Source organism: Chaetodon trifascialis, chromosome 11 (assembly GCF_039877785.1).
Source record: "Chaetodon trifascialis isolate fChaTrf1 chromosome 11, fChaTrf1.hap1, whole genome shotgun sequence".
In the NCBI taxonomy this organism is placed as follows: Eukaryota; Metazoa; Chordata; class Actinopteri; order Chaetodontiformes; family Chaetodontidae; genus Chaetodon; species Chaetodon trifascialis.
The window spans coordinates 18,471,548-18,496,449 of NC_092066.1; the positions used below are offsets into that span (position 1 = coordinate 18,471,548).

Here is a 24,902-nt window from a genome sequence, read left to right on the forward strand (position 1 = left end):
AACTCATCAGTGAATAACAACTGGAAATTGTGAGTGACAGCATACCAGCTCGAGCGTTCACACAAACACACAGACGCAAACACATATTTATGTATCAGGAGTAACGGTTCTGAAAATTCCAAAGATGTTTGCCAATATTTTACTATCACTGCATTTTGTTTCTTTACAGCAGTCAGACAGTACGTAACATTTGAACTTATCCAGCTCTGGTGGATGCATGATTTCCATCTGGACAGCAGCACCATCAGTCCACTAACATCTGCTCCAGCTCTGTGATCACTCATGCCCTTTGAAGTAGAGTACCTCACTGCTGGTTTCATCTGCACATTACATTGGACCTGAAGCCCAGCAAATCCAGTTAGGTTCTTTGTTGTCATATGCACAATAATTGCAGTGACTCAGTCAAGTGCTCTTACGAGAAAACAATAAAATAAAATCACACAGGAGGAGCAAAATGCAAGAGGGAGACGCATTGAGTTTAGCTCTGGTTTGTAGGGCCAGGCCATCTGATTGTGGCTTTTAGTTCCTCCAAAAATGCTAAGCAGAAGCAAAATTAATTCAGAGATTGTTCACTGAAAAAAAAAAAAAAAAAACAGTCACTGACGTTGCTCAGTCATCATAATTGGTCAGCAGTTTTTACAGATCCTTACATTTTAGACAGTGAGTTATGTGTTAATGGAAGAGGAAATAACACTGACAAATTCCATGAGTGTCTGCAGGAAACAAAAGTTTAAAAAATTCAGAATATGACCTTTTCACGGCAGATATTTTAATTTATCATAGTCAAAAAAGAACAGGAAACAACATCAATGACTCAGCTCTGTGCAGGTGTTCCAGTGTGACAGTGAGACATCATGCACGACAAAAGGACACTGAAACTGAAACAGTCATCATTGACTTCATGATCTGTGCTTTTCCTCCTGTGACATGTCAAAAGGTGTTCTGTTAAAACGTGCTCTCACTTGCAAAATCATTGGCACATAGTTCCAATATCATTAAAGAAACCTAACCTAACCTAACTTAACCTAACCTAACCTAAAGAGTTATGATACAGAGGCTAATCCTACAAATACTACATAATACTGTGTACTGGTTACATATAACACAAGGTGATGGCAAAAGTAAAAGTTAACACCGAAAATCTGCAAGGTAAAAGCACACATTATGCAGGAAAATTACACCTGTGAGTGTTAATATATATGCTTTCAATTTATATTATAAATTAATATATTATATTATTCAATCATCATTAAGGATACATATGCACCAAACAGCATGTTGTAGCTGGTCGAGCTGGAGCCTGTTTTGAACTACTTAGCGTGCTGTTGATAGTTTAATATGTATCGGGGCACTGTATTGTAGAAGATGATCTTATGTTTTCTATGTAAGAGGTTTAGCATATTAAGTAAGTAACTACAACTGTCGAGTAAAAAATATATTTGTATTAGAAATGTCGGAAAGTAGGAGTATAAAGTAGCAAACAATGGACTTAAGCAAAGTACAAGTACCTCAAAATAGTGCTTCAGTATAAGTAACGTCACACCACCACTACATGGTCTCGTGCTCCTCGTCACGAGGAATGGCAACAACCGTGGGAGTAAACTCTATTTGATTCCTTTTGAATTTAATTAATCTGCCCACAAGCGGCTAATGATGATGATGATGATGATGATGATGATCATGATGATGACGACGACGAAGGTGTCCAGGTGTGTCTGCACATTCAGCGCGCGGCTGTCAGCGACGTTTTAAACCGCGAGCGGACCGCTGGGCTACTGTCGCTTTAAGACGGTCACGTGACAGAGAAGGAAACTCCCGTTGGAGGAAGCAGGAAGTTCATCTACCGAGAAGGAGAGCCTGAGCACATAAACAGTACACAAAGAACAAAACAAAAGTCAGGCATAAAGTTTCACTCATTTATCGCAATGGCCGGCATTAAAGGTATTTTATTTCATGCGTTCATGAGGCAGCTGACTGTTACGCTCGTTGAGTTATGCAGACGTTCGTCTTTACCGTCAAAAACTTTGTTTGCCTATTTTTCAACATTGCAGAAAACCTTTGCTGAATCATTTCGAAAGCTATCACTACGTACAAGACTATCCAAGGATACTAATATTTGTCGCAAGCTATCGCTATCCATTGTTAAGTTTCTAGCCGGTTTAAAGTTCTGAGTTATTGTTATTTTTCACAATACATTCAACTGAAAGGTTGACCTAGCATACAAGCAGTGTTCAGAGCAAGTGGCAGAAGCCAGGCGTAAGGAGAAAGCGTCTCTGCCCGTGTGGTTTAATATTTATTAGATCTCCTAATGTAATGTTCCTCTTCTTTCAGCACTGGTGGGTTTGTCCTTCAGTGGTGCCATTGGACTTACATTTCTTCTGCTGGGTTGTGCACTGGAACAGTACGGGTAAGTTATTGTTCTAAGTATATATGTTATTGTGGGCCATAGACGTGATTTATCATGCATTTTTAAGCTTTTAGGGATAGTCAAGATCGCAGTTTATCTGAGAGATATGAACATCCGTTTCCAAATCAACACAGCACTCAAAAATACATGTAAAGGGGTGTACCAGCCACTTTTTGTAATGCTGATGGACTTTTAAGAAGCAGGCTTAAAAATTATGGCCAAAATCAATGCAGTAGAGACTCCAGAAATTTATGGGTAAAGCTCCAGAAATGCTGAATCCCACAGTTTCCGTAATGCAACTCAGCAGCGTTGTTCAATAAAGCCCTCCCACGCTCTGAAAGCCTACTTCTTTCAAACCCCTTGCTCCCAGTTAAAACCTGTTAAAACCACGAGTTGAGATGAGTCAACTCGGATGTCATCAAGGTTATTTTTTCAGACTCGTAAAATCTCATCCACAGTCACAGAAGACATTGTTCAGTGATGTTTACAGGCAGAGTAATACTCCTCATGACAAGTAAGCTGTGGTTGATTAGTAAAATGTGTGGAGTGCCTCTTTGAAATGTTACATTCTGTTTTGAATGGTTAAATATTCGTGAGTGTTTTGTTTTGGCATAATCATTTCTTGTTGAATTTGCACCTGCTCATTTTTATCTGACCAGCTGCAAACACATGCTACTGTATGTCATAAAATGTGGACCATCCTTTGAACTGTTTCTGCAGGGTATACTGGCCACTGTTTGTCCTGATTTTCTACGTATTAAGCCCCATCCCGACCTTCATAGCCAGACGCCTCAGTGATGACACTGACTCGTCCAGCAATGCGTGCAGAGAGCTGGCTTACTTTTTAACGACTGGCATCGTGGTATCATCTTTTGGGCTTCCCATTGTGCTCGCACGCAATAGCACAGTGAGTTCTCTCTTCTCATGTTGACATTTTCTGGAGGTTGATTTGTTCAGTAAACACAGCCACCATTGCCCCTTTCATACCCAATCATGATACTCTCACCTGTTACCAATGAACCTGTTTACCTGTGGAATGTTCCAAACAGGTGTTTTTGGAGCATTCCACCACTTTCCCAGTCTTTAGTTGCAAGTCCCAACTTGTTTGAAACATGTTACTCCATCAAATTCAGAATAAGCAAATATTTACAACAGTCAATGAAGCTGATGAGGTCAAACGTTAAATATATTGTCTTTGTGCTGTTTTCAATTGAGTACATGTCAAAAAGGATTAGAAAATGATCACATTCTGTTTATTTATGATTGACACAAGGCCCCAGTTTCTTTTGTAATCAGGGTTATATCTGAAGAGATGCACACTCTGATAGCACTATTAGTAGCACAACTATAGAAGACTGTATTTTTTCATGTCAAAAGACTTGATTCAGTGTGAATGTTTTCCTCCTGCAGATCCAGTGGGGTGCCTGCGGTCTGGTGATGACGGGAAATGCTGTCATCTTCCTCACCATCCTCGGCTTTTTTGTGGTGTTTGGGGGTGGGGATGACTTCAGCTGGGAGCAGTGGTAGATTGCCTGTAGACTGTGGACAGACGGAAGGACAAATGGATGGACGAGTGACTAGGTGGATAGTTGAATGGAGAGACTGCAGACTGAGGGGCACGTGTGTCCTGCACTGAATAGGGGATGATGTTCATGTACAGTGTAGGCTGCAAAATGTCAAATTTACTGAGCACGTTTTCAGGCCAATTGTTATATTAGGGGGTATTAGGGTTGGAGACAACACTATGTACCCTATTAATGTGCCTTATGTCTGAGACCAGAGACACTGATGCCTTTGTCCCTCTTATTCTGTAATCCCATCACTATCCACCTTCACCTGGGTATTTTAGCTTGTCTCGCTTTTGTTTCAACCCCCAAATCACACAGCTCATTGCAGCTGCCTGCTATTTCATTATGCTTCAGTTAATCAGTATCATAAAGGGATCCTTCAACAGTGGCTCTACTGTAATGTACACTGCAATGCTCACTGCATTATCTGTCCTCCTGGTTTAAAGGGGAAGTGGCTATACTGAATTATGGCTTGCTTATTTTGAGCACTATATACCATTTAAAGTGTGAAAGCAGGGGGAGTTATCTTAATCCATTCAATCTGACAACTAGTTGTAGGACTCCTAATCAGGTAAAGATACATTTATATGGAGATGATGTGTTTGTGTTCATTTTGCGGCAAGACTTAAAAGCCTTACTTTTTGTTCCGGTGCAATTGTTTACATTCTCACCAAAGATCATTTTAGAGTGCACAAATGGAGCAGGTTCGCCACTGAACTGTGGGCTTCGATCTGTGCTGTAAGGCAACATGATCCTCAAAAGCAAGCTGAGGCACTTGAGCACTGTTTAGTGAATATCATATGTCTAAGTGTCTATGTTCAGTTGTCATGTGAACAGGACAGAGAAAGCACCCACATCCATTTTATATTCCTGCAGACTACAAAGAAAGTCGTACTTTTGACAAGAGCATTATATTAATTTGTGAATCATATTTTTTACATGTTCAATGATAAATACAGTACATGTGTGTTTTTAGGCCAAGTGTCCTAAAGGAGAGGGCTTTACCTGCAAACTCATTCATAAGTGCCTGTCATTCACAGTGTGTATTTTGATAAATAGAGAAGTCACTGTGATGTGGAGTCAGTTTTCTGTGTTTCATCATCAGAGGATGAAATCTGTATTTGTAAATCAATATGACATCCTCATGTTCTATTTCATCATTGTCCGTACCTAACGATTAATGAGGTCCTGTTGATTGTATGATTAACTTACTTCATAGAGACTATCACAGAAATTTTGACTTGGTGTCCGATACAATTTATGATTTCCTAATTTTCTTTGCAAGGGAAAATATTATTCTGTATGTCTCACAACTGACATGTTAAATAACAAAAGTTTGTTCTTTCTATTGTGACTCCAATTCCCACACTAATGAGTGCTGAAGAGCTCTCATATGTTATTTTATAAGCTCCTGACTGCATTTTGTTTTCTAACATTGATTAAAACTCTCTGTATAAACAAATGGACAGGCTTTGTCTCACTGCTGATGATGTGATGAGAATAGCGAATCTTACAGTGGGTGGAGAACTTGACCTGTGTAAAGCATGTCTCTGGGCAGTGCCGATGGATGATGCATTTAAACAGACACCTGCACACTATTTATATGCTACAGCAGCAATAGTGACTATCGCAAACTGCTGTGATGGCCTCTCAGGAAACACTGACTGGGACAAGAGGAGAGGTGCTGTGTCTGTGATTAGTTTGGGATTAGGTGCATTTCTGTCTAGCCGGACTATGTAAGCAAAACTAGGCTTGACTGACAGAAATCCAGTTGTGACCAGCTGCTAAATAATGGAGATATTTTGCAATATTCATCAGGCAGCTTGTAACACAGCTCCATGTTTAGCCTTGGAGACTATAACTTTCACTGAAAACCATCTTAACGCCTCCCCGTCTGTTTCCAAACAAATATTAATATTGAATACAGGTTGACAAAATTGCCAGATGTAAGCAAGCAGCGTGACAAAAGCCAACATTATCTATTCAGGGTTAAATTGGATGTGATAGAAATCACCCATGCAGCTGCATACAACTTCAGTCGTTTAATCTAATTCTCTGTTCACGTGTGTCTTGAATGCACTGAAGCTGCCTCACCAATTTACATGTTTAGCGGACTGCATTTCCTGCTCAACAAACAACCTGCTCTCTGCAAATTAATTATTATTTTCATGAAACACATCTGTGCTTCCCGCCTCCAATGCATTTTGACCAACATCCCACAGAGGGGATGATGGCTGTATTGGCCCTGCTGTGTGGATACTTCATGTGCAGAAGATACGCACAGAAGTGTATGTGCACTACATATTTCATATAGATAAAGGTCATTGATCAGCCCTTGCTCAGTTACTATGGTGCAACTGATGTTGAAAGAAACATCCACTACCCACTAGCTGACTTCAGTTGCATTAAGACCTTGTGAATCAGAGGTTACACTATGTCCCAAAACCCACAACGCAACACCTTAATGGACTTTAAGTGTCTACTGAGTGAGAGAACTGCAAGAAACTGCTTTTACAGTCAACTTAAGTATCTGTGTGAGTGAGAGACACTGAGAAGAAAAAAAGATGAAGGTAAAGAAGGAGATGAGAAAGAGAAAGAGCCCAGGGACACCCATTCATCTCTGTTCCAGGACAGCTGTTGCCTGGCAACAGCCAAGGCATCAAAATTATTCTAAAAGACTGCTGAGTCTGGTCGTGAATACTGCACAACGCAACACAATGTAAAGCAACATCATACTACAACAACACAGTACATCCTATTGTTGTGTGATACTGTAAAATGCCACTGTGGTAGGTTGCAGTGTCAAACTCAACATTCAGTAAAGGCTCAGTGCAACACAACACAGCTGATCAGAGCACACATGACGGGAAAGAGCTGAATAATGCAACAGTGCAACACAACACATCACAATGCAATGCAATGCAGCACAACATAACACAAAGTGATAGAATATAATGCAACAACTTGCACAACACAATGCAAGGTCATGACATGGCATTTACCATAATATGTGCTTTAATGGTATTCCTTGTTATCTTAATTTTAATGGTAACATTTTATTACAACTTGCTACTGGAATAGCCGAACATGGTAACCATTGCTTTCTAATGAGCTGCATAGAACACAGCATAAAACTTAAATTGAACTTTGCCTCAATGAATCATAAGCAGACAGACCACGTGGAGAACTTTGTAAAGTAGTATACATAACAGCTAGTCAAAGAGAAAATCAAGTAAAACACAACAGACAGTCAATAAAAGATAGCCAGGGGTGAGAGGGTTGCAGCCTCATTAAACCGGTGAGACGGACACATCCACACTCTCCTCCGGCTGGGACTCAAATGGATGCAGGCAGCTGTGGGCGGGCGCACTGTCCTGACAGCCATTGGTAAACGGAAGGATTTGCGTCGTCGGTGCGGAAGCCAATCAATGTGCTCTCGGGGTCGTGAAGGGGAACGAGCGCGAATGGAACAAATGGAACCTCTTAAAAAGGGGCGCGTGCTTCCGAAGCGCGGCTGAGAAACGGGAGACCGCACTGTGTACCGCAACCGCATCAGCGCGTGGGACACCGGAAATACCACCGGTAAGACTACAGATTTAATTTAAGTGTCCCGTGACAGATACACTTTAAATGTTACTCAATTCCGAATGAGAGTTTTGAACATGTTTTGTAGCTTCTACCGACCTTATCCTGTCTAGACCGTGTTTAACTACAGCCTGTAACCCGCGCGACGTTGTTAAGTTTTGCCGTATTTGCACAGTATCCATCCAAAGTTTATTATGCTAACGGGGAAGGGCTTTCGCCCGTCCAAAGATTTGCTTAAAAAAATATATAAATGATGTTTCACGCTGCTCAGCTGTCAGGTTTGCGTCATTTGAGCTGTACAGAGGCTATTTTCGAGAAAACAAAATAGAAACCCAGAACTGCACTGAGAGGTCTTTTGATTCAGTCATTCATCACGTAGGCCCTCTTGTCTGTACGTAGGCTGTCCTCTTCATCCTTCTCAGTACTTCGCACTGTGGGCATCTCTCGCCTGTCTCTTGGTAGACTTGCTCAATTTTGCCACTATGTGTAGACATTGTAGACACATTTGTAAGCGAATGATATGCTGCTCAGCAGGCAGCCTACACACAAATGTCTGGGTCACTTCTCCATGAAGTGTGATGATGTCAAACAAGGTAAAAGCCATTCACACTACGTGTTCTGTTCTGTCGCTACAAAGGAAGAAATGTTATAATATAGTGAGGTGAATGAGTTTGAAAGGTGTCTGAGTTTGGGACAATTAAGAGGTGGCGGGTGAAAAGGGGCATATTTGTGTGAATGGTCTGATGGAAAGCCTGGTTAAACCCACATTAACACAATAATGGAGGGACTGCTGGTTTGGTCTATAAAAGTGTTTTATACACCACTGCACAGTCAATGACTGTCCATTTAGCAATGACATCTGAATTAAATGAGGCCAGCCGGGACTTCCTGAAGATAAATTGTACTAGTTAGGCTTTTTCTTTCACCCTATAGGCGAAATAAACATCATACTTCTGTGTGCTTGGGTTTGATTGCAATATTTGTATTCATCGTCTCCATGTTGGTGATTGTTAGACATACACGACAAGTCATTAAGTGAGGTAATGTATGGAGACGCCCAAAATGTTCCGCTGGCACAAAAGAAGTCATTCTTTGATGCATGTAATATTGGGTTTTTGCATTAGTACAACAAACACAAAATCTGTGTGTGCTAAAATATGAGTCAAGCTGCAGTGGTCTTTGGTTTTCATGTCTATATGCAGTATTTACATGTGCCAGGGTATGCTGAGTACATTTGAAACGCCTATAAGCAGAAAACAGAATATTTGGCATATTCCTTTTCAAAGTGTTTTATTGCACATGAACACATCCTTTGTTCAGTGGCACGTGTTTAACTTCAAATGCTCATCATTTACAAGCATATGGGTTTGTGTGTAGCATTTTATTTTTTGTTGTTGCAAAGAATCACAAAGCTTCTTCACTGGTATTAGGAAGGAAGGTGACAGTGAGTTTGTGTACTCGTCACACCATTGCAATTAATTTCTGCCTGGTCACATGGACAGTGTTACCACCACCCACATGTCTCCCGTATTATTGTAATATTCCTCTGGGATTCTGTTGTCTGTGGACCTCTGATGTAGGGACTTCTACTACCAGCACACAGCTGTTCTAACTTTGCTGCTGCTGACATGAACTTTGACTTGAACATCTGCTGGAATGGACACAGATGTGAAAGGTCTCAACAGACCTGAGACTGGAGTTTGTGGCCTTAAGTTTTTTTTATGTCTCCAAAACATTTATTCATCCCTGGAGCATTTTCCCTTATCTGCAAGTATTTTTTTCAGAGCTGTGCGTCGGTTTGGCATTGCACACAAACTCATGTATTATGCTAAACTCGTGACATTTCACTGGCATGACATACTGTCCTGCTGCACTCCTGAATTTCAGAAGTGCACTTCCCTTTAAGCCCAGTTCATAGCATTTCTGTAATGTGCCCGGTCATGTGTTGCGAACTCCGGCCACTGTCCTTTTGTTCTCAGTCAGCGCTGAAACAACAGGGCACATACATCCAGCTTCTTGTTAAAAGGGCGGCCATACTGATGACTCACATAGTGGCTGGTTGGTGGCTTTGCTGGTGATGTGTCGACTACACTGCCTTTTCTGTTGCCGAACATAGATGTTTCACTTCCTCCTGATGAATGCATGCTATGACTGCACAAAGCATTATGGTTTGCAGAATGGATGAGTGTTTGCCATGCTGTGGACTGTGATTAAAAAAAACAGCTGATGGTGAATACAGAAAGCATTGTGTGCATGCGGGTGAATGTTGTGTGTTTATATGTTGGACGGTAATCCGAACTGTGATTGTAATAACAGTTATGCAGTTATTTAGAGAACCGTAGAAATTGTGCTAAAGTCCTAATGTCCTATTTTATGCTTCACATTCATACTTTTCTTTGGATCCTTGTTGCTGATCGATCACTTAGTTTCGGCCGGACAAAATCTTATCAGTTTTTAGCTGTGATATGTGATCCCTCAAACTGTAATCCATACATTGTTTGTCTTTCAGGCTGACAGTCTGCTGACGTGAATTCCTGCTCATCCTCTCGCCACTGGCTCGAGGAGAAGTGCTTCAGCTGTGAGTCCACTTCTTCAGTGTCTGGGAGGGAATATTGTGGTCAGAATCAGTTTTCTTCTGCCTGCCTTATTGCTGACTAAGTAGTGTATAAGATTTCTTCATTGGGTTTCAAGCAGAAGAGTCGAGCAGAGTAGTTTTCTCTGTGTCATGGAGCCACTTGCTCAGAGATTTACAGCAGGTCTACAGCATAGTACACTGGTGAGTATAAAAATAATCCTTTCTTGCGTTTGCACGACTTGACCACTTTGCAGATATGTGTGATTGAATGTACAGCTGAAACAATGAATCAATTAGTCAAAATCTTACATCTTAAATGAAAGAAGGCTGAAAATCTTTGTGTTTTTGAGTGCTGGCTATATGAATGAAGCAATTTCAATTTCACTTTAGGTAATTATGACTCTCATTTTTCTCTACTTTTTGACATTTTATAGACTCAACATTTAACTGAATGATCAAAGCAGTAACAGGCATAATCATTAGTTGCAGCTCTAATATAGATATTGATTTAGATACTGAGCAGGAAATGGTAGGTGTGTGACGTGTGTGTGTGGGCTCCATCATGGTTCAGAGGCCCAACCAGTCGCTCCGCAGCAGGATGTACTGTAGCCACCCTGTGCGTGAAGAAAGTGGTAGATCATATTGATTTGTTCACCTCAGCCTCAGCAGTATCTCCAAAGAGCACAGGTTGGAGCTGTCAACTGATTCATTTCTGTGTCAGCTGTCATCTGAAGCATTCACAGTCATGATGACATGGAGGTTGCCAACTGGTGACACTCACCAAAAGCCCTTTCTGTGCCCCAGATCCTGCAGACTCTGCCAAGCCGTCTGTTACCTCCTTACTCTCCAAGTCATTTGTTATGATTCACCCTAAGAGCTGTAATCCATGTAGCTGAAAATGCAAAATCTAATGAATGGATATCTGAAGTGCCGACACAGACAGCGCTTCAATCACAATACCTCAGTGGATGTTCAATAGGACGACTTGAATACGATGGGGTAATTAGCGTATGTGTGTGTGTGGGTGTTTGAATTTGACAGAGTGGCACTCCCTCTTAATTATTGGGCTTCTTCAGCAACTCCAATCAAACAGTGACTCATCTAGTGTCACACTTGCCATGTGTCCTGTCCTACCAATTATTTCTCATTTCTGATCAGCCTCTGTATAAGCCCAGTCACACAGCATCAAAAGCTCCTGATGAATTCACCTTTTTTTTTTTTTTGTTCACCTCATGAATGCTGACTGTGACCCAGGAGGCACTCTGTAGTTAGCAGTATAGCCGAGGATGCTATGTACACATCATTATTACATGACTGATGTCGTTAATTTTCATTTAGTGCAGCTATACAGCACAAAATGACACTTTATCAGTTGTTACATTTGTCTCCTATTTTTTAAAGACAGTTTGTAAGACAACAGAGCTGATTGTACTCGTTTATGCTGCGGCAGATTGAAAGAGGGACTTTTTCATGACTCGACTAAAGATGATATTTGCAATCCCAAACTGACAAACACATGGTGTGGCAGCAGAACAACCCTAAAATGGCCTTGTGACATGTGGTGCCATGGCAGCAGGCTCACAGAGTATGGCCTGTTCAGGCTCTCTCTTTATGCTCGTACAGTAGGGCAGTGGGTCCCCTGCATGTGGCCTCCACAGTGACGTCATCTGTCAGATGCCACAAATTGGTGTGTTGTTTCGTTCCCTCCTCAACAAACTCCTCTCAGCCCTCACTCGGCTCAAAAGTTCATTTCTGCTGGAATCTGCTCCACTGTGCTGAATGCAAATCCAAACAGCAAAGTTTCCACTGTGACTTAGTTTCAATTTTTCTGTGACCAGTGTTTTGTTTTTTTTTGAGTTTAATATAAAACTGATCTTCAATAGGTGTCTTCTTAAATTACATGTTAGAAGACAATACTTGCTTTGCTTCACAGTAACACTTCATTCTAACCTCCGTATTCAGCATTCATAAAATTATGTACACATTTAATAGATGCTTTGTAGCACACATTAATGTAATTTAAGCAGATATGAGGAGAGTTTTCAGTCTTCATTAACATACAGTCATCATCAACAATTCTAACTTCTCATGAAAAAAATCTAGTATTAAAAGTGAGGTTTACTGCACTATATTGTCATTTATTATCTATTTATACGTCAGTCTTCACTATTGGTGCCCACAGGGCCACATTAATCAACACCTATATCTGTTTACAACTACATTTTCTAAACCATTTCTAAATGTTTATACACTGCTTATACTGTTAATGTTAAATTTTAAAGTGTTACCTGCTTTACTGTATATTGCAGATTTAGTAATTTCAGCCCAACCTAATAATAAATGCTTTGTAGATCTGTCACCATCCTTCCTGCCAGTCATTCTTGATACTGTAAGAAGGAGCCTAACTTACAGGATGTCCTTATGCAGCATCAGATATTGATTTTGTGCCTACAACTAAACCTCCCCGTCCTAAAAAAAAAAGAAAAGAACTGCAAATATTTTATTTTCTCAATTCATGGATTAATCATTTGGTGTATCAAAGGTCAGTAAATGGTAAAAAAAAAATTGCTTTTGATTTTATTATTAGGACAAAGGAAAGCATTTTTTCCTGAAGAATTATTTAAGAAATCATTCTGAAAGTATTTTGATAATGGATTAACCTTCTGTTGGTCCACTAATCAATTAATGAAAAAACTTTCCAGCTCTTCCGAAATATTTGATGTTTGTCATCTATAACTTGTTCTGCGGACTTGGCCATTCATAGTCGTGCACATACTAATTTCAGTGAGCTATAATGTACATATTATTGAGTGGCTATTATTATTGTCTGGCTTAGTCAGTGAGTGTAAGGGCACCTGCATGAAGAGCAACAACTGCTTTGTGTGTTGGACATGCCCACACAAACAGTGTGGGAAGGAGGGATAAGATTAGCAAAGTGTTTGCCTTTAAATTTATTGCAGCCTTCCAGCAAATGCTTTTTCTTTGACATACACGTTGTAACCTTATATATTCATACAAAATTAACCACTTAATAAGTCTGGCCAAGTATTGATTGGTATCATATTCTGTGCTGTGTGAATTACATTAAGATGGATGTGTCTAAGAGGGTAAGAGGGTTGTCGCCCGGATAGGATTTACGGACTTTTAGCACAAAATGTCTGTACGTGATAAACTGATTAACTAATGGCACCCAGCAGCTTGTTTGTGTTGTTGTTTATGGGCGTTTGCGAATGCCACTTGCTCATGTAGTGCAGTAGCAGCCTCGCAACTCATCTTATACGTAACGTTTGTTGCATAGTTTTCATTTCAATCAAATTCGCTTGGTAATCAATAGCTGCCATTTTTGGTTTGTATTTTCACCAGTCGCAAAATAATCGAGGAGTGTTTTTTTGCCGGGGTGCATTATGAGCCGTAATATATTAGTATCCTTGTAGCTGTTCATCTAACATTTGTTTTCTGTTGTCTGCAGCTGCTGGCTTCCCACAACCGGGATGCTATAATGTACAGTATATCGTGGTAAACAGACTAATGACAGCAGCACAAAGTACTGTTTTTCATCCCACTTGTGCTGTTATCATATAAGTGCCTTGTAGCTGTGTAATTAAAAAGGACCTTGAGTTTGAAGACTTGCTGCTTCAGGCAGCTCATTCAATGCCCTGGAGACCAAATGAGTAGAGTCTCTCTTTGTCTAGAGACTGTCTTTCTCTTTGTCTCCTTTTCTCTTCCGTTTGCTTCTGGGATCGTCAACGGTGACTTTTGAAAGATTAGACATGACAAATAAACCATACAATGTTCAAATGCTCTCAAATACTAGTGATAAAATGATTCCAGTGTAGATGCAATATGATGAAATGCTTAAGTGTTGTCCAACTAAGTATAAGGTGTGACTTTGGTTTCATCCTCGGTGAGGTGCTTTTCAGGTCCCAGCAGTCCTTTCAGTGAGATCCATAGCTGTTATTTTCAAGGTCAGAACGAGAAACTCCTCTATATTGGGCGTATTTCTGTAGTGATAAAACAAGATTGCATAATCTCTTTTATTTGGTCATTTAAGTGTAGCTCAGTGTCAGAAAATGACCTTAAAGCTTTTTTTTTAAAGAAAATTCAACTTTGGAGGAGAGACAGACCTTATTTTAAAGTATATCTGAGGACACTGAACATCAGTGACTGGGAAGCAATTTTTAAATGTGTGTAGCCCAGTTATGTCACCAGTGGACAGGCTGTTCCAACTACAAACAAAGGTCTGAAGGTGTGAATAAAGTGGGTGTGGTGATGTTTATATTGAATAAATGTGGGCAGGTCCAGCAGACCAGCAGGACCTGCTATGTCAACAGCTGTCACATCTCGTGACCCGTGCTGCTTAGTTCTCCATTTCACTCTCAGAAGTAGTTCAGTGAGTTTTTGGAAGCTTACTTTAAATGCAGAGTAATTTTCCACTGAATGGATCAAAGCTGGGTGAGTGGGGTCAGTTTGCTTTGTAAGTGCACATTATGTTCTTTGGTTTTTGTTCTTAATGCTCCTTTCATTGAACAATAAGTGTGACTTCTGTGGCTGTTAATGAGTGACCCCTGTAAAGTTAATCTGGGACAGTGTTGAAAGCCCAGATCTTTGAACAGAGTAATTGAATGTAATATTAGTGCAGTTCACACACATGGCTTCTTGAGCCTCCTTTGTTTGGCGCCACAAAAGCTACCTTTGTGTGGGTGTCCAGCGATTTTTCAATGTATGACGGCTACTGACTCACCCTCCACAGCTCTCCATTGTGCATGGATGCTGTGACACATAGATTGAGTGGTCAGAAGTGTAATAACGCTTAGAATAATTTCTCAGAGCCCAAGGTAGTGTCTTTAAATAACCCAAAATATACAATTGATAATGATATAAGATGTAAAACTCTCATTCTCAAAGCTGAAACCAGTAAATATTTGGCATTTATGCTTGATAAATGACTGAAACGATAGATCAATTGTTTCTAATTAATCTTCTGTCAATCCACTAAAAGATCAATCACTGAATCAGAGCAACCCCAAACCCCAACATGCAATGCTGTATGTGGTGTTCATGATGCAGATGATTAATGTGCTGCAGAGCCTTTTCTGTGCAGAGACACTGTGCTCTACTCACACACACTTAATTCATGCTTTTTTACGCACCCACAATTAATGGAAAAAATAAAAGCCTTGCAGCAAAGTCTGTCCGTGCCCTTTGCGTTGTCCTTGAGTTGTAAATTAAGAAAAAGCTGTCTCCTTTAGTTTTGTTCTCTGTTGCGGTGATGATATATACCACATCCAGCACAGTGATCCCTCAAGGGTTCAAGGCTGGCTTTATTGTCTCGCTGAGGGAACTTTGGTCAACAACAGCGTCAACAATAAATCACATAACCAGCACAGAGAAATGGAAATTTATACCAAGTACAAATAATTAAGAGTGCAAATGTGATCATGGTCGTGCAAAGAATGCAGCCAGAGAGCTAAATGCTCCCCGGTGTACTCTTCAAAATCCAAGCCAAATCCTTACGATCAGCATCTCGAGTGCTTCCTCATGACCGTGCATTCTTCTGCCCGCTTCACATCAACAACCAATTATTTGTAGTGGTGCAGGCAGCCGCTATGGGGGTGACCTATTGCCGAGGTTACAGAAAGGAGAGGTTACTCGAATGTTGTTGCTCTGAGAAGTGGAGGCAGGAGTGCGTTTTCAATCCAGTGTCTTTTGTCCAGTGATGTCTGTTTTTGAGTGAGTGGTCTCTTGGGTTTTCGGTTTAAATGCTCATCAGAGTCTCAGGCTCTTCCCTTTCCTGGATGTACTGACAAAGCCCGGACCTTTTCACTGAAGTGCCGATGGCAAAGGAAAAGCCTTACTAGAAAATGATTTTCTAACAACCACAGCCATTTTCATTTCCTCAATAGGCTTACTGGAAAAAAATCATTTTTTATTGGGACATAATTCCCTATAGCAATCTCTGATGTGTCAGAGTGTGTGTGCTCAACCATACGGTGTCAGTGTTACAAAATACAGACAAAAGGTAATAAGAAAAGCAAGCAATTAGTAAACCTGGTGCAGTATAAGTATCAGCATGTACCAAAGCCGGGCTGTACGCTGCAAATAAAGACTGAATTGTGCTGCTGCAATAATTTAATGTTGATTAACCCATTCATTAATTGGCAGAATTTTTTAAGCAATTGATAAATACATCTAATAGTTTAAGTTGTGTATAAATCTACAATGCCAATGGAGTAGAAGTCCCACATGTGTTGCTATCCAGCATTAAACCATCCAGGCTGTGCAGCCGTGCTGCGTTGTGTTTCCTGAAACGATGATGTTTTCCTTGGGCTAGTCAAGTCTTTGGAGATACCACAACTTTCAAAACAAACTTATAAAGCACAGAAACAAAACATTAAATCGTGTATTCCAGCCTAATTCCTAATAGGTCGCCTGACAACTCCCATAAGTGCTTGTTACAAAATGCAACATAGCATTTTTGGGTATGATGTACATACTGCAAGTGTTGCTTAGTGTCTCAGATGCCATACAGACACACTGACGTGTCTGGACCATGCCTCCATGAATTGTGCTAATAGTCTTTAGTCTTTAAATAGCTTTGAAAGTGAAGGATTTCACTTTTTTCACACATTTTATGACCTTTTACTGGTAACCATCTCCTCTGCTTGTTTGGTAAAGTAATTTGTGGCTCTGGGGTCCATTCATCCAATGATCACTTGACCTTTGTTTTTAGTATGAACACAACCAATAAGGATAGTAATTTTTAATGATATGCTCTTTGGAACTTTAGATTAAATTTCCACCGATAAAATATTTTCATGTGAAATTTCTCAAATAGTGCCTTTTGAAAGGAGCACAGTTGAAGCACTTAACAGAAGAGGAGCCTTGGTTTTGAGAAGCTAAATGGTTTCAGTATTTATTAAGTTTAATCTGAACAAGCTTTCATTATGTTGTCATGACTAATGTCAAAAGTAACTTAACATTTGTAGCTACGGTAGCAATATGGGTTAAAGGACTCCAATGCCAGTCGGTCGGTCCACCATTTTGGTCAAGACGGAATTATCTTAATGACTACTGGATGGATTACCATGTAGTAGATTTAACAGACATTCATGGTCTCCAGAGGATGAATCTTACAGACTTTGATGAACCCCTGATTTCCTTCTAATGCCACCATTAGTTTGACTTGTTGGGTTCAGAGTAAAATGTCTCCACATTTTGTATAGGTATAAAATGCTCAGAGAGGACGCTTTCTAATAACTTTGCTCATCCCCTGACTTTTCACATTGCACCAGAATTTCAGTGTGTTTAATACTGCAAGACTAATGACATTCCCATCTGCCTCTGCTGTACTTTGTATTTAGCGCTGACTGCCAAGTGTTAAGATGCTAACACACTAAACTCAGATGGCAAGCAGCTAAACATCAACATATTGACACGGCCATTGTGAGCATATCTGCATTGCAGACATTTAGCATTTAGCCCAAAGCACCATTTTGCCTAAGTGCAGCCTCACAGACTCCCCGTCTTGTTTACACATCATTATTTTTGGGGGGTTGCTATGACTGAAGATAAATTGATGCAATTAGTGTACATGCTGAAAATTGGAATAGTACATTGAGAGCTGCTTGGACTGATACTCACTCATATTGGCCAGTCTACGAGACTTACTCTAAACTTACAGACAAATTGTTAACGGCGCAGCCTAAGGCTGTTTTTAATTAAAGGAGCAGGAAAATGTTGGTGCCAGATTATGTCAGTTCAAGTGTCTGAAAAAGTATTTCCAGCAATAAAATGCATACCTCTTTAAATCTTTAAGTGATTCTACATTAAAATGTTCTGTCTAAAGTATGTTTCCTCAGTAGGGTCACAATAAGCACCACAGTTTAACCATTTACTTGAAACCTGTGTATCATGAAGTATGAAGACTTTCAGTGGTGTTCTTGGGAAACCTATAAAAGAAAACATCAGCACAGCCTCATACATTATAGAGGACTTTTCCCCCCTGGTGAGGTTTGAACTGGCAGCTGTAGCTTACAGATGCTCAAAACATTAAATGTGTGATCTGCTGTCATTTCACCGCTCATGTCATTTTTTTTTCGCACTAATCGAGGGCAGCAGGGAGCACATCTAAACACGTATAGATGTTTGTTTGGAACGCTGCAAACAAGATTGGGTTGTTTGCAGGGAGGAGAAATTTTTCTTTTCATGCTGCTTGACTGCAGCTGCTGGGAAGCACCAACAATCAACTCCGCCAGCGGTGGCCGACGCTGACTTTAACACAAGGACACAGTGCCTGCCAAATAAGGGGTAATGTAGGGGGAAAACGGGGAGGGATCAATCGGGACATGGAAAATATTGATTCATTTCTGTCACGTAGATTAGTCACTTGTGTCTGTCTGTTGGTGCTTTTCCACCTGCTGTGATCATTCTATAATTGATGAGTTAACAGTCATTGCGTTCAGAAGAGGACATCAGACAGGGCTGCATAAAAAGACCCTCAGGCTCACATCATGCACTGTATCATTGAATTCTTTTTTCACAGAATCACTCTCACAGAGTGTGTTTGATACAGTAAAACACAACACAGCTCAAGGAGTATTGTTTTGTGTTTTTTTGTGCACTTTATAGCACATTCACTACAAATCACACTTAGCATCGCTATTATCCACAAAGCTGAGCCTCCAGCAAAGAGTAGTAAGAACTGACCACTGGCATCTAATGTCTCAGGAAGTTTGTAAGACTCTTTCAGTGTTTTAGATTCAAATTAAAATGTTTCCAATTTTTTTCAAGGCAAATTTTTTAATATCGCTGTTGTTTAGACAGCATGTAAAATTTAAGTTGCACTTTTTCTGTTAAGGCACGGTGGGGCAGCAGGTAGTGCGCGGGCCTCACAGCAAGACGGTCGCTGGTTTGATCCCCGGGTTGGGCGGGGCCTTTCTGTGTAAAGTTTGCATGTTCTTCCCATGCATGCGCGGGTTCTCTCTGGGTACTCCGGCTTCCTCTCACAGAACAAAAACATGCTCATTAGGTTAATTGGTGACTCTAAATTGCCCTTAGGTGTGAGTGTGAGAGTGAATGGTTGTTTGTTTGTATATGTTGCCCTGTGATTGACTGGCGACCGGTTCAGGGTGTACCCCGCCTCTCGCCCGTTGACAGCTGGGATAGGCTCCAGCCCCCCGCAACCCCGAAAAGGGATAGTCGGGTATAGACAATGGATGGGTGGACTTTTTCTGTTAAATAGAAAAAAGGAGTCTACAGCTATGCCCGTTCTCTGTTAGACTCCAGTTACAGTAGGCACAGCGATGCTTTGAGCTAAAGGCTAACGTTTAACATATTCACCATCTTATGCCTAGTCTACGCATACACAGGTATTTTTCGATGCATAGCTCTTTGTAAGCGTTTTGGCCATTCGTCTACACGCAAACACAGTTTAAGGGTTAAAACTGCTTCACGTGAGACAACAGGGAGGTTGCACATGAGATGGTGAGGGATGGCACCTGAGCTGGAGGACCCATCCGTAATGATGACTGTTTTTGCGTTGATATTAATACTTTATGTATTTGGACGTATCTGCAGTGTCAGTGAATGAGTGGAAAGCATGTCATCAACATCAACACGCCCACTCGCTCGCTGTGTAGCAGGGTAGCAGTGCATACACTGTGAATGGCAGTGTGTAAATATGGCTGAGGGAATAATTCTCACAGTGGAAACAGTACTGCCAAATCCACTGGTGGACACATTCCTACCATCACATGGTTATATACCAGCACATGTCCCAACCCTAAACTAAAATATAGCTGAGACTGATGGGAAATTAATTATATTTGGTCATAAACCAAAGATTTGGACAAATTTGAACTTTGACCTGATGATGGCGTTAGAGGACAAGTTGAGGGCTCATCAAAGTCTCTACAGTTCATTCTGTGGGGAACATGAACGACCTTTCCAAATCTCATGGCCATCAATCCAATAGTTGTCAAAATATTTCACTTAAAACCAGAAATGTCAACCCTATGGTGGTACTAAAGGAGGAGGCAGGGGATCACCGAAGTCATTGCTACGAGCATGGCTGAAAATATTTCCCAAAGTAAGGTGTCCAACAAAGTATTGTTTTGGTGTTAAACATAACACGAGTGAAACTAACATTGGAGAAGTTCCAAGCAATAAAGTTCTGTTTTGTACATGTGTTTCTTCTGTTTTTCTGCCTTCAGAGTGTGTTTCCATTCATTTCACTATGTTATGAATCTCTACTTGTACAAACTTGTATCTGCTGAGGTCGGTAATCCAACACTGTTCATGTAATGTCTGCTTTTTAGTCAAAGTTATGTAATGCAACGCAGTGTAGACTTGTGAAATTGCTGCACACAGCGCTGCATTACCAAGTCAGAACAGTAACGCAAGTCTGACAAGAATTGCAGACATGATGTTTACCGTGAGGGAGGCAGAATAACTTTTGGAGCTGGATACCTTATCGTTGCCCCCACCCTCCTCTCTGCTTCTCGTGTGCAGGCATACTGGTGAGGCTGCCCAGTCCAGGAGAAGCAGGAAAGAACTGCGTTCTCGGAGAGAGGATCAGAAACGGGGAGTGGGAGAGCGAGAGAGGAAGAGAGAGAGAGAGAGAGAGAGAGAGAGAGAGTCTAGCTGAACATCCCTCAGGATGAAGAAAAGCAGTAGTGCACAGGGAGTTACACCAGGCGATGTAAGTATTGATTTTTTCCAACCACCCATCTGTGCAACCATGAATCCATCCATGCATTCATTACACAGTCGCTCATGCCACTTTTTATCTGAAATTCTGCATCTCGCCTCGAAAGTTTACGGCCTGATTCGACAGTTTGCACAGTTACCGTAAATTTTATAACGTTCGCCTCTTGAACAACAATACGGTGAGCTCTAGTGGGAATATACTGAGGCAGCAAGGTGCAGTATGTCTGTGCGCTGGTCGGTGACTCATAAACAGATGACTGTACTGTACACAACAGACCGCTATCCGGCAGGACATGCTGCAGAGAGTGAGATGGTGTGTGTGTGTTGGAGCAGAGACGGGGGGATGAAGGACAGTGTGTGTGTGTGTGAGTGTGTGAGTGTGTGAGTGTGTGAGTGTGTGAGTGTGTGAGTGTGTGAGTGTGTGTGTGTGTGTGTGTGTGTGTGAGTGTGTGTGAGAGAGAGAGAGAAAGAGAGAGTTGAGGAATGATGCAGAGTTTAGAGGAAGGAGGCAGTGAGCGGGAAGAAGAGGAGAGGTGTTAAAAGACACCAGGAGACATTGAGGCCATTGACTGGATGGAAACACGGATGAGAGGAGGTGGGACAGATCTGACAGAGAGGCCCATCTGTTTCTCCTCCACGCCACCGGTGTTTATGACTGGGCAAAGCAGGCCAGATCATTTACTTTGACATTGTCCAAGGAGCTCAGAGGCCAAGCTACATCCTGGATGATGAAAGTTTTCCTGCTGTGACTGGCCTCCATCTCCCCCCCCCCCCCCCCCCCCCCAACAAAAACCAAAAAAACAACTTGTTTAATGCCAGCAGTGATTTTGGTAACAGCTGACACATTTTTCAAAAGGTCATTTTCTCAATGTGGGAGGAAAACCTCCATTTTATAGCACCTAAAACACTAAAAGCACTCTACTAGCAGGGATGTTTGTGCACATTTCTTCAATTTCTAAAAGGTTTCTGTACTTCCTGTTTATATGTCAGCTTCTCATTGATTTTATACCAACTGACCACATTCTAACAGTTTCCTAAACCGTACAATGTATCAGACGTTGATGGGGATAGAACAGTTAACAACAATTATTTCCGTCGTTGCCCTTGTAGTTTACACCATTCATCAACCTTTATCAACAAAGCAGGCATTCAGTGTGTGGCATTAACATATATAGAAGTACTGCACTCAAGTGCAGTTTTTAGGTGCTTGTACTTTTCATTTTATACTCCTTTATACCTCCACTCCACACACCTCACACTACATTTTGGAAGCCAGTATTGTACTTCATACTCCACTACGTTCATTTGACTGGTGACTCTGCAGATTCAGATTACTAATACAAAACATAATCAACTAGTAAATGATGATGTATGATTATGGATGAAGCTAACTGGCAGTGTGTAAAGTAGCTGATATTAGCCCCACCTTCACCAGCTGTAGCATTAGAGTCCAGTTGTATACATTATTCTGAAGCCAAATATATAACATAGGTCTATTCCTTTCTGTGCATTCAAATGCAGAAATGTTACATATTGTGCTTTTAAGTAAAAGATCAGAGTACTTCTTCCCCCACTGCAAATTATTAGGGACGCTTTCCAGAAAACAGACAAGGTAAAAAAATATAAAAGACACGGGAAAAATAAATCACATCATAAAAGGCAATGGTTGTACGACATGAATCAAGATGCAAATATTAAGTACAAGTTAAATTATATGTATGTATTATGTATTTTATCATGTTATAGGAGCTCAGAGAAAGGTAAATGTGGTTCTGCAAAGACATCTGCTATTCTTCACCTCTCACCACCGTTGAGTGTCCGTCTCCCACCTTTCATTCAGTTTCTACGGCTTCTTAATTATTAAAGCAGGCTCTGATTATTTTTTTTCTTTGGCTCCAAGTTTCAATAATTCAGGCGCTCCATCAGGCCGTGCAGTTAGAGCCTCACTGTAAAGCTGTCTCATTTATATCACGTTCTTCAGAAAGGCTTTTTGGAAGTATCCCAGAGAACACTGGAGTTGTTTAGGCGCTGTGGCCAAGAAAGGCCTTTCATCTTCATCGAGAAAACACCCACTCCACCTCTGTTTGACACTTGAGCTATGCTACCTCTGCTTCAGACTGACTCTTTTACCTTTCATCTCCGCTCCTGTCCTTTTATGACCATGGTGCGGCACTTATGATACGGAAATCCAGGTTTCTAAATTTACCGATGCTCTGAATTGGAGAATGATCAACATCTTTATCCTACTCCTGGCTTATATACAGGCCTACACTCAAAGTACATCAGCTGTATTTCCTCTACCAAATGCCATTTGGACCACAGACGTGGGATCAATGACGAACTAGAATTACATGTCCAGATGTTAGAGACGCAGTCGATACACAATTGATGAATAATTTGGCAGTGAAACAGCTCTGTGACATATTGACAGGAGACTATTTAGATCTCTGCCTATAACGTTTGATCTGGGGCTGTTTCCGCTCACACGATCGCTCCTGTCAAACGGAGTCATCCGAACCGATTCATGTTTTTCCAGATTTAATTTTCATCCCTTTTCACTGGGACAGAAGGGTCGTATCTTTAAAGAAACAGACACGATAAATCAGACAAATTGCATTTCCTAGAAGGAGCAGAGGAGTCTGTCTGACAGTCAGCAGCGCTGTTTACTGACCATCAGAAAGTCTCACTGTCTGTGTTTTCTCATCCGTCCACTCTGTCTTTCCTCCCTCATTCAGAAACCTTTCCCTCCCAGGTCTCATCCCTCTGTTTTGCAGTTTACTCTCTCATTCACTTTTCCTCTTCACTGCCCAATCCGCCGTGTCCATGCCCTTATTGTTTGTCATTTTTACGAGAGAGTGGAGGTGGGTTGACTTCCTCTTTTCTGTGGTCTCCCTTTATTTCTTAATTACTGTTAGCCCTCTACCTCATCCTGTGACCCCACTCTATCTCGCTTCACTCGCCCACTCATTAATGTGAATTTTATCGATTTTCCTTTTGACCTTCCCTCCCTCCTTTCATCAGTACGCGCACCACTGTCAGTTTAAAATTTCACAGAGGATCTCTCTGCCCTCGACGAAGAGCCAATTTGGTCTTGAAACGTGCTTTTCTTGATGCAATAAAGGAGAAATTTTAATGGGAACAGATTCCCAGCACACTTGGGAAATGTAACAGTTACAGCTTTTTGGATGCTTCACTTCAACAAGACAGATGTGCATGTGTTTTCACAGTGGTTCTTTTGACTTGTTACCAAGCTTAGGTAAATACTATAAGTCATCAGGGCTTTTATTTTTCGCTTTCTTTTTTTCAGATGGGAAAGTCGAGCAGGTTTTTAATAGAATCCTCTCCGATGATGCATTTTACTGTCAGCATCAGCTGTTTAATTGTTTCAGCTCAATCAGTCTGCAACTGAACTGTACACACAGTTTACAGTTGTTTCAGATGTTCATTTTAAAGCTGCTCACGTGTAAGGATTTGCTGTTTTTTCAGTCTTCTGTCATAGTAAATCGAATCCCTCTGGCCTCAGGACTGTTGGTCGAACAAAGACATTTGGCATTTGAAGAGGTCGTCTTGTGCTTTAGGAAATAGTGATGGGCATTTTTTAAAGATTCTGAGATTCAGAGTGACCGATACATTTTAGCAGTAGATTAATCTGTAATTAAAATAATTATTAGCGTTTGTACCTACAGGACTTGAGCTAGACCAGTGAATCTGCCAGCACCAATATATCAGCCGATAACAGGTGGTCTGAGGTAATTTAGAAGCATTGTCATCATTATAACGTTTGTCCACTAGAGAGCACTGAGAAGTTTGAACATGGTCACTTTTGGTCACAAATATATAAAACAATCTGTATCAAGATTATTGTTCATGTTATTTTTACAGTGCTATTGGACGATATGTTGGATTTTATTAAACTCCCAAATATTTTCTAGCAGCAAGTAACTGCATTTGATTAAATCCTGTTAGTCAGGACAGAGCTAGTAGTTGTTGATATGCATGCTTGGTCTTGTCAAATTGTGGCGAGCTGGCAGTGCTGCTGCTGCTGCTGATGATGATGATG

The 24,902-nt window shown here is 40.9% G+C and overlaps 2 protein-coding genes across 2 annotated transcripts in view; both read left to right on the forward strand.

Moving 5' to 3' along the window:
* The first annotated feature begins 1,833 nt into the window (after window positions 1–1,833).
* LOC139339490 (leptin receptor gene-related protein) lies at window positions 1,834–5,440 on the forward strand. The gene is made up of 4 exons (XM_070975138.1): window positions 1,834–1,941; window positions 2,332–2,407; window positions 3,128–3,314; window positions 3,818–5,440. The coding sequence occupies exons 1-4, from the start codon at window positions 1,926–1,928 to the stop codon at window positions 3,932–3,934; spliced, it is 396 nt and encodes a 131-aa protein (XP_070831239.1). The 5' UTR covers window positions 1,834–1,925; the 3' UTR covers window positions 3,935–5,440.
* A 2,047-nt stretch (window positions 5,441–7,487) lies between these two features.
* Window positions 7,488–24,902, forward strand: part of LOC139338366 (3',5'-cyclic-AMP phosphodiesterase 4B-like) — a 48,327-nt gene continuing 30,912 nt past the window's right edge. Inside the window, exons 1-3 of the mRNA XM_070973293.1 lie at window positions 7,488–7,557; window positions 10,070–10,336; window positions 20,645–20,834. Of these exons, the coding sequence (XP_070829394.1) occupies window positions 20,793–20,834 (42 nt within the window). The 5' untranslated portion in view covers window positions 7,488–7,557; window positions 10,070–10,336; window positions 20,645–20,792. The remainder of the gene's footprint in view (window positions 7,558–10,069; window positions 10,337–20,644; window positions 20,835–24,902) is intronic.